The 11085-nt window shown below is 37.3% G+C and overlaps 1 protein-coding gene across 1 annotated transcript in view; it reads left to right on the top strand.

Annotated features, from left to right (window-relative positions):
* Nucleotides 1-4789: 4789 nt before the first annotated feature.
* LOC107755356 (uncharacterized) overlaps nt 4790-11085 on the top strand; it is a 12337-nt gene continuing 6041 nt past the window's right edge. The window contains exons 1-7 of the mRNA XM_016572134.1: nt 4790-5036; nt 6097-8161; nt 8630-8729; nt 10028-10105; nt 10203-10301; nt 10379-10511; nt 10612-10726. Coding sequence (XP_016427620.1) covers nt 4823-5036; nt 6097-8161; nt 8630-8729; nt 10028-10105; nt 10203-10301; nt 10379-10511; nt 10612-10726 — 2804 coding nt within the window. The 5' untranslated portion in view covers nt 4790-4822. The remainder of the gene's footprint in view (nt 5037-6096; nt 8162-8629; nt 8730-10027; nt 10106-10202; nt 10302-10378; nt 10512-10611; nt 10727-11085) is intronic.

The raw sequence follows: 11085 nt of genomic DNA, 5'->3' as shown, positions 1-11085 counted from the left end.
TATCGAGTGCCGGGAAATGACACCTCTGGCCATTCCGTTGCGTCGTTTGTAAAGTCACAGATACTGTACGGACAATACAGCTCAGTTTTTTATGTATCTTGCTCTGTTAACCGGAAAAAGTGACTTTACGTAGGCCATACTGGATTAACACCATGCATTTCCTGTCAACAGGAAAGCCGCGCCCCCAGCTATGACATGACCTCGACCAAGTCCATGGTTGACACCCTCTCATTAGCATGTTGTGCAGAGGAAAAATAAATGTGGAACTACATTCAGAAATAAATGAGTGATCAAAGGAAAATAAATAGGATGAGTTTAGCATTTCCTTAAACATTTTCCATTTGCCCACCAATTTATTTTATTTATTTGCCTACTTTAATCACATGTTTAATTATTTCTATATGTAGAATTTGTGTAATTTGTGTATTTATACACACATTTATTTATTTATTTGCATATTTATTTATTTATTTGTGATTTATTGTTTTTATTGTTTTTGCAGGTTTCGTCCTCCATAGTAACACCCTTGCATTAGCGTTAGCTAGTTTTTTTTTAATTTGATGCAAAGGATCAAAACTGTGTAACGTTATGGAATAAAATGTCGACCCATGAAGAGGTAATAATGATAGCTTTGGGGTGTTGATCGACTCCATCTACGTTTTGATTATCATTCTAAATCCAATTCATAGTTTTTTTTTCCAGCTTTTTGTTCAAATTCAAAATGTTGTTTATTTCTTTCTTTATATATTTTTTTTATTTATGAAACTTACCCACATTCAGGTGATTATAACAAAGAATGCTGTAAAAGAAAAAGAAGAAGCTAGAATAAAATGTTTTTGTTTACAAGCAGAGACCCTGTTCTTAAAAAAGAATGCATGAAGCTAGAATAACATTTTTTTGTTTACAAGCAGATACCCTGTTCTTTTGATGTTTTGTATGTTCAGATATTCATGTAACAAAATATATACAAATTAATACCTAAATAGGGACATAGTAGTATACTTAAAGTATGATGTAAAGTTCACTTAAAGAAAACTTATGAGTAAACTTGCAGTATAAAACTACTAAACTAGTAGTTTACTGAGACTTTACTTCAAAGTGTACTAAAAATGCTACTACAAGTATTTAATTAGTAAACTATCAGTATACTTATAAGTTCGCTTTTAGTGTAGTTGCAGTACAAACTAAAAACATAGATGTAAACTAGTTGTATACTCAAAGTTTACTACTGTTATACTTAAAGTATACTTAAAAGTATAGCCTACTTTTATATACTAGAAAGTGGGCCAATTTAGTCCAAAGGAGTATTGAAATAGTACACTTACAAGTATACTACTAGTACACTGATATTTGTATACTTACTACATAAAGTATACTTCAAAAAAATATACTTAAACTTTACTTAAGTATACTTAATAAAATAAACTTGAAGTATACTTCTTTTTGGTAAGGGTATAGCCAAGTGTAACGTCAAAACATGTTCACCCTTGATAAATAGCTTAACTGCTGTTTATGACTGGTTGTGGTCAATACAACATATTTTTCAAGACACCGTTTCTGTTGCAGTTGTTTCCTGTTGATGATTCACAGATGATCTTTATTGAGTGTTGTGTTTGTATAAATACAATTATTATAAAATCTCTGATAATTATTAATCTCTAAACAGCAGAGACCCCAGGTGGTTATGACTATTTATGACCATAAATCGAATAAACTGAATTGTTAAACTGAATTTGTTAGCTTTTCATGCCATTAATCCAAATAAATAACAAAAATAATAATAGCAAATAGCAAAAAAGCAGGATAATACACATCCACAATCCTTCATTAAAAAATACATTAACACATGTAAATGTAAAATTTAATAGCTTAGGCTATTTTTTAAAACCATTTGCACAGTTATATTAACTGTTATATACAGTTATGTTATGTTATGATAAGTTATGTCTAGTTTTCTCTACAATGAACTTTCATTAATGAAATACAGATGGCAGCAGAGGAACTGCTGAGATGCAGAGAGATTTATAGTTAATCTCAGCACTGTTATAGTGAACTGTGTAATTAATTAAGTGTGTCTGTGTAAATAATAATAATATAACCATTACTTTTTCAATAAAATATGCTTTTCTGGTTAATAATTTTCGAATTATGTCTACAATGAAGAAACTAGCTTTTGACATATATTTTCAATTATATATTTTTTATATTATATTTTGCGATTTTCTGTTCTCATATAAACTTGCTGTTCTGCCTCATTTAATTGATGCTACACTAGATGTAGAACGAGAAAGATCCCCAATCATTTAACTCGTAAATTAGTTTAAAGAAATGCAAAATCCTTCATGTATGATCATTTTTATCTGATCAAACCTACACAGTCTGGAACAACATCAACAATACCTGTAAATGAGTGCTTTTTTTAGTAAAATTAGTGAATCAGTGATTTACATAAGTGGAAAAACTTCTATTAGTGACAGTGGCCTATTGACAGCTTGTCTGATCCTCTGACACTGAATCATAATTTGAGCAAACTTGTTTCCTGAAGCTTAAATCATTCTCAAGATAAACAATCTCAACCTTCCAGAGAAGAATATTAAATAAAGTTCCAAACGTATGTTTGGGAAGAGCCTAATCATTAAGTCCTGTCAATCATCATTACAAGCCTAAATAAGCAGTCATTGCACCGCCCCAGCATCATATCCCTCCACCTCCCCATCTCCTCCTCTATTACTGTTATTCTCCCTCTATGTAGTACCGCAAAGGGGGGTTGAACTCGGCGCTCAAGCTGAGCCTTGGGTTCGAGCCTCCATTGAGGACAGCAGGCCAAGTTGGTTTACCATTTACCATTAGGACTGGGTGGGAAGGCGAACTTGTGAAGTTAATATAATGGCATGTGACACCAGGTTAAAACATGAGCTGGACTTATGTCATGCTAGGGAGAATAAGGAATGCTGTGAACAGTTTCTGATGTAAACACACATCTATGTATATAACAAACAAAATACCGCTACACAGAACAATACAATATACAGTTACATGCTGTATTTACAGTATGCACATAAAGTGATAATGTATAGGCTATCCATAAACATTTGGGCACTCTGAACTGTTGAAATATTTGCAACCATATACTGATAAAATGACAAAAAAAAGGACTTTTCTAGTAATTTTAGTGGCCTTAACAGCTTATTAATGTGAATATCCAGAAAATAAATGTGCATTTATGTATACTTAATTATTATTGTATAAGTGTAGCACAATATAGTATATTATTGTGAAGTGTAGCACAAACTATTGTCACTATTCTAAAGCATATAAACGGTAGTGCGCTTATATGCTTATTTATGTATTTGAAATGTAATGAAATGACAGATAAATCTGAATTAAAACACAGCCACCTGTTTAAAAATGAACAGAACAGACATCTGATGAAAAAAAAATAGCTGCTCTACTTTTAATAATGAAGTGAAAGTAGAGATTTCATTGTTAGGGAACAACAGATTTATATAGCAGCTTCTTTGGATCACATGTTTAGTCACTTCACTTTTTCATCTAATACTTTTTTTAATTAATATCTTCATGTTTAAAATCACACACAATATTTTTTCTACCTACACCAGCTATAATTAGCAATAATATTGTGCAGACTGTTGAGTCTGTGTCTTTGAGTGAACTCTTGTCTACGTCACATCTCCTCGCTGAGGCCTCAACAGTCATTATCTAAAATAGCACCAGTTGAAGAACCTCAAGAGCTTCTTGAAACAGCTCAGGCCAAAATATTCTGCTGCTAATCAACAAGGAAATATTTTGCATTGGCAACATTGAGGAGAAATTAAACAGTACAACAGCAAGAAACATGAACATTTAAAAAAAATTTACCAAAGTAGGTTGTAATTGCTAAATTTGGTCCTTAATAGGACAGTTCACCCAAAAATTTGTTGAAACTGTAAAAACATCCCAACAATTCACAAGTAATCAAAAAATTGTGAAGCGAAAAGCTGCGTGTTTGTAATGAAGAAATCCATCAGTAAGGCATTTTTAACTTGAAACCAGATAAAATGCAAGCCATCTATCCATAACATTGTTTTGTTTTTTTTCCAGTGAAAATGTCAGCTTGTCTGAATCAGCAGAAAAATGTGCACATCAAGCACCATTTACATGCAAAAACAGTCCAAAACAGTTCTAAACAAATATGTGGGTGGATTTTAATGTGAGAGGAGATGGGCTTTTTATTAAGGAAGAGTTATTATGGATTATGGACTCGTATTTTGGTCAAAAGCGATGATTTAAAGTTGAAACGCCTTAATAATGGATTTGTTTATTACAAACACACAGCTTTTTACAAGATGTTAATTGATGGACTCGTGTGGATTATTGTGACGTTTTTATCAGCTGTTTACACTCTCATTCTGACGGCACCCATTCACTGCAGAGGAGCCATTGATGAGCAACTGATATGTAATGCTAGATTTCTCCAAATATGAAGAACAAGCTTGAATGGCCTGAGGGTAAGTAAACTTTAAGCAAATTTTCATTTTCGGGTCAACTATTCCTTTAATTTATGCCTGCTCCCAAAAATGTTAAGAGTATTTATTTTCCTGTAGTGTATTTATCACTTCCATAAATTCTTGTTTAGGAAAAAACTTGCTAAACCACGTTTCCATGGTTTTAAACGGTGTGCTGTTTAAGAAAAGCGTGAACACAGGATGTTGGGAAGCCACTCCCTTCGCTGCCCTCCCTTGAGACTACAGAAGAGACAAGCCAGAGTCTCATTCAAAGCAGCCACACACTGGGACAGCAAAGAATTCACACATACATACACATGCGCACAGACAAGCACACATCAGTAAAGACGTGCTCCAGTACAGAGCGTTACAGACACACACAGAGGGGCTTCCCTTGTGAAACCACTCACACACTGTCTGTAGCACTTTCTACCTCTTGCTTACAAACACACACACACACACACACACACACACAAGCAACAGCTGTCAACATGTTGTTGCCAAGAGCTTTGACCCTGTTCATCCTGTGGGGTAAGTTTTTTTATTATAATTTTTTTCTTCTTCAGAAAAATTGTCATTTGCATCCCAACACTGCATTTCCAAAGCATTTGGTCTATCAAGTTTGAGTTTCTGGAAAACTGTTGCCAAGTACAGGGCAAAGTTTATGAATTTGCATCATATTGTGTCACTTTAAGATATTTTACACTCTACTATTGGAAACTGTTTGAGGACAGTCTGTAATTGCTTAACAATTGTTAAATTATTCAGTGATGTAGTGATACTTTGTGTTTGTATGTGATACCTAGTGTTTCATTAGGTATAACATAATGCTTAATGCATAACAGGCACTGTAAACAAACTTCAAGGTCGATGTATGTGAGAAAATGTACTAAGCTAAGTTTTTACTGCATGTAAAAGCATTCAAATATTGCTAATTTTAAGCAACATTTTTCTAAGTCTACTTAGTTAAACTGTATCCATAGTTAAGCTGTATGAGTTAAAGGTTTAATTTAACCTTCGTACCTGTTACTCAAGGAAAGTGGTGGAAAAGTAAAATCATGCTTCTATTACTTCCATGAATCATGCTTCCATGAGTTTTGAATAAAGTTACCTGCTTCTGGCACTCTTGCTCACTATGACTCAGCTCAACTGTGACATTATTTATTTATGTATTAAACCTCACAATTCCCTGAATTCAACGGGACAACCACCAATGTAATGTTCTTCTTAGAGAATCTCTTAGAAATGTCATGTTTGCAGGTGACACACTGACACCTGAAACCACCCGTCATCTGAGCGCATCTAAAGCTGATAATAATGTCCTTTAATCAGCATTATTGGTGTCTGACAAGTGTAGACATAACAGATGAGCTGCTGACATGAGTAAAAATGTCTAATCTTACACTGGAAACATGACTCAACTTCTTAGATTATACTATGAATATTTCAAGAACACAGCATCTGAACTGATATATCATGCATGTGATCTGCTAAAATTAAATGCTTGAAATAGTTTGTAGACTTCCTGAAAAGAATGAAATGTTTATATTAATTCCTATGACATTTTATTTATTCCATTGACTCTATTCAGGTTCTGCCTCTTGTGTGCGGTATCGGGCTGACTTCAATATGATGGGAGTCATTGGTTGGATCTTCTTCGACTCCACAGACCACAAGTCCACCGTTAATCTCACAGGAACTGGCACATGTCGATACAATATCTCCCTCACTACGTTCCCGGTTATGCACGGCCATTTTGCTTCACCTTGTCAAAAGTCACACATAGGAGACAGTGTGTTCACGTTTACTGTAGATCAGCCTCAGGCTGCTGTGAATGTGTCTACTCTGTTTGAACAGCACATTAGTCTGGATGCCCTCTCGGTGCTGGTGGACACATGTAATGGTGCAAGGATTTGTGCCGGACTTACTTCGGAGTCCCAGGTAAGAACATGGCGGGCACGGTTTTTCAGTCCCGTGGCTGGAAACGTCTACATCCGGCAAGTGATGGGAGAAGCAGGAGCAAGGGTTCTGTCAGATCTAAGAAATGTTGATCAGACCAGGATTTTTTCAAATGTCACGATTTTAGTGTCACAAAGCTCTGCCACCAGCTGCAATGCACTTCTCAGTAATCTGGATCCCAAGAGTTTTACAAAGCTGGGCGTTTTGAATGTGGGATCACCTCTAGAACCTGTTCAATCTCGATTGGAAATATCTAATCTCAATTCTAATGTCCGCTTCGCCGTTCTCGACTTGACCTCAAGCTACATGTGTGCAGAGATCCGAAGCGTCGCAATGAAGGTAGTTAGTGCTGTTGTGAACATGCAAGGGATTAAAGGCTACTTCTCCTTCCGTCAACCATCTCCGTTTGATCTCACTACCATCACTGTTAACCTGACAAACCTGGACAGAAGAGTTGGGCCGTACCACGTTCATCAGTTTCCCCTTCCCCAAATGAGATCTCCGTCAGATAGCAGCTGCAGTAACAACAACCTTGGGGGTCACTGGAACCCGTTTAATGTGAATACTCAGGCACCAGCGTATCCGCCACCGAGAGGCTCCACTCATGATCTCTTTGAGGTCGGAGATCTGAGCGCCAGGCATGGGTCTCTGGAGAATACAAATAACTTTCAAGCCACTTTCATGGACTGGAACCTGCCCCTGTTTGGGCGGAATAGCATTGTGGGTCGCTCTGTTGTGATACACATGCCCAACTCAACCAGATTTGCCTGTGCAAGTATCGGCTACCCAGGCGAAGTGACTGTCGCCAAGGCTGCCTTTCGTGGTCTGGTTGTGGGGACGGTCCTGTTCACCCAACTCAGTAGTGACCCATATTCTGATGTCTCCGTATTCTTGGACCTATCCTACGGACAACTTTCTGCACCTTCTACGGTGAATCACAACTGGCATGTCCACAACTATCCCATCAGCACAGAGACTGACAGTGACAAGGGATGTTGTCTGTCAACTGGAGGACACTGGAACCCAAACAACATTGACATCACAGTGAGTGCATACGCTGTAAACTGTGCTCCCGACAGCCCTTTTGCTTGTGAAGTTGGGGATATCTCTGGCAAGCACAAGACTGTGGACCTACAGTCTGAGATGGGAACGGTGGCCACCAAGAACTTTTTTACTGACACCACTTCTTGGGTGTCTGGAATGATTGGACGTTCTGTGGTGATACATGGTCCTAACCAAACAGGTCCACGGATCGCTTGTGCAAACCTCACCTTGTACCATTTTCCATCCGCTCGCTCGGATTCCTGGCTTGGACCTGGAACCTCTAAAGGTCAAATCCGATTCTCCCAAGTCTCTCCTCAAGGATCAACAATCCTAAATATCTCCTTTACCGGGCTTAATGCGAGAGCCGGTGGCTACCACATCCATATTCTTCCAATCAAAAGCACACAGGAACCTTGCTCGGACACTAACATAATGGGACACTTTAACCCGTTTTCTGTGAACGCAGCCTCATCTCCAGCTCCAGGGAATGGTACGGTTGACCAGTATGAGATTGGAGACATCAGTGGGAAGTTTGGAGACCTGACCGGTCAGAACAACTTTCAGAATCAGTACACGGATGGAAATATGCCACTTTCAGGACCGAACAGTATAATTGGCCGGTCTCTGGTCATACATTACACCAACAGCTCAAGGTTAGTTCCTTACGAATCGTACATCCTCAAACAGTCACCTGGCACAGTGTTTTGACCTCTGAAATAAATATAAGATATTAGTTTGCTTCTCTTGTGTTAGAAGCAGAACCATAAATAAGTGAGACAGGAAAACAACTGCAGGTGCAGGTCGTGATACAACTGATTCCCAATTCTGCATTTTGTCTCAGTTCCTCAGTTCCTCTTTGACAATCTGCGGCATTAGCCACATTTAACTGACAACAAGATCATTTTTTTAATGCTGTCAGATATCTGAAATACCTAAAAACCAAAGTGTCATGAAAAACATGTGTGGGAAGATTCACACAGCTCATTCCTCTACACACATCATTCATTGATTATCTATACAAGTAATCCAGATTTCTTTGACTCACCCAGGAATGAGGGAAGAAAGTTTCAAAACTTACTTGAACATTATCAACTTAAAATGGTTTCTTCCACTATTTACAGAATGCGGTGTGCAGATATATCAGCAGAAGACTCCCCAGATGGAAACTGGGTGATGGCCAAGGCCATGTTCAGTAGTGCTGTAACTGGGACAGTGACGATGGTAAAAAGAAAATTACATCATTTAAGCAGATTTTTATAGGTGTTGCTTTCCTGTTCATAACTTTTCTGGTGTTGCTGGTTGGCTGCCAAGACCATGTTGCTAAATGGCTTGAATTGCCTGTTTTGAATTGTTTTCACTGTTCCTATGGTAGCTAAATTAGAGGGAATTGTGAAAAATAAGTATCTCCCTCATCTCTACTCTCTCCCACACTAAAGTGGTTTAAATCTACCGTCACTTTAAATCTGCCACAAAAAGATGACGCTGTTAATAATGCTGGATAGAGGAGGATGGGGTGGAGAGGAGAGAGGGGTAACTGGGTGAGGCTGTGGTTGTGGAGGGGTACAGCTCTTGTCCTGCTGGGACGGTATGCAGGCAGATGGATCTGTCACATGCCGCACAGCAAACCAGCAGCTGTCTTGTGGTCTTGGTGTTGCATGCGGAAGAACGATACACATGGTTTACAGCAATGAGTAATAATTTTATATTTATAACACATTTTGTCCAAAGCATCTGGTGCATTTAAGCATGTCTTTAACTTTTTTTTTTTATCTTTGCCACCACCCAGTCCTGAAATATTGCAGTACTTTATAACGTTTGCATATTATATTACTATTATATATATAAACAAATATTAAATGGGTCATTCCGTGTCAACTCAACCTGAGGTCCTCGGCTTACATTTTTGATTTTGCTAATATTTTTCTGAAGAAAGATGTATAGTGATGAAAGCCAAAATATTAAATGCCATAGATTATTATTTACCGAGTAATCCACTGTTTTGTAGAGGCGAGTCAAAATGGCAATTTTCACCTGAGATTCAGAGCCAAATTACAGTGCTGTAGAAATGACTTCAGAAAGATGGCAGCATCTTTGTTTTATTTTTACACAGAGATTGGTAGGTCTGTTAAAATCTGTTGACTTCAGCAATCTTTGTTGCATTATGTGCCAATGGTGGAAAGAGCACTTTGCTAGTTTTTTCCTCCAAAGTTTGCATGCCTATAACTATTAAAGATATTTAAATGCCCTTTTAGACATTGTGTCTTAACAAACTTTCCTTTTGGCATCTTCATTTTTTTAAGGCCCTGTATGGTCTTGTTCCAGAGATACTGCAGTTTTCAATATGGCTCCATTTTGGTGGGAAGGAATCAAAATGGCTATTTTCAGAGCCAAATTACAGGGGCGTAAAAATGCAAAATCAAAAATTTGAGCCAGGGAGGTTTTTAAATTTGGTTGATTTGACACAGAATGTCCCAACTGTAATAAATTAATGCTAAATGATACACTGTACATGTCATTAGTCCCAGCTAACCTTTCCAGATGGCAGCTATGGTGACGTTATATTGGAAGTGGATGTGCGGGCATCACAATTATCAAATGTAAGTTACATTTTATCAGCTTTTTTATTAGTCATGTTAGCTATCACAATCAAATGTCATTTCGTTGAATAAGAGGAAATCTGCTATTGGTTTCCAGCTTGCAGAGGCTTCCTGGTACATCGCATATAAGCCAGTGGGGTCAGATGGTACATGTCCTGGTGAAGAAGAAATATTTAATCCATTCAACATGACAAATGTGAGTGAGGCCTATTTTCTCATTAAATTGTAAAAATATTCTGCAAAATAATTAAGACCGAAATCTTTCTCTCTCAGATGAACAGCTGTTCTCAGGTCAGGTCTCTGTCCTGTGTGGTTGGAGATTTGATGGGAAGACATGGATCCATAAGTCTCACCAAGAGACAACTGTACAATGACATTCTGTTGCAACTGGCCGGAGACTTCACAGGTAGCAGATATGAATAACTTTAACACTTGTGGAGATATGATATTTTCATGCATTGGAATAGATCTTATACATAGAAATGGTCTCAATGATTTACCCGCAGTTGTCCAGAGGTCATTAGTTTTCAGACTCAATAACACCACAACCGCATGTGCAGATATTCTCCCAGAATCTCCCTCTGCCATGCAGATCTTCCCCAAAATGGCCTCCTTCAGCAGGTATATTCTTCAGCTCCATAAGTGTTTATGCTTTTAACTGGTTTAAATATTCAGAAATATTATCTGTATCAACCTAACTACTAAAAAGACCTTTTTAAAAAATATATATATACTGTAGTAGATCCTTAAGGTGACAACTGCGTGTTTTTACTATATGAAATAACAATTAAATTTCCAATTATATACATATTATGCCATTGCCAGTGACTTGATGTTTCATAAATCTAAAGGTGTCATATGATGTTGCTAAAAATAACGTTATTTTGTGTATTTGGTGTAATGAAATGTGTTTATGCGGTTTAAGGTTAAAAAAACACATTGTTTTCCACATACTGTACATTATTGTTTCTCCTCTATGC

This window comes from Sinocyclocheilus rhinocerous, unplaced genomic scaffold, assembly GCF_001515625.1.
Source record: "Sinocyclocheilus rhinocerous isolate Xijiao unplaced genomic scaffold, SAMN03320098_v1.1 scaffold2307, whole genome shotgun sequence".
NCBI lineage: Eukaryota > Metazoa > Chordata > Actinopteri > Cypriniformes > Cyprinidae > Sinocyclocheilus > Sinocyclocheilus rhinocerous.
The sequence above is the reverse complement of the archived record's forward strand: the minus strand, read 5'-3'. Positions and strand labels throughout refer to the sequence as shown.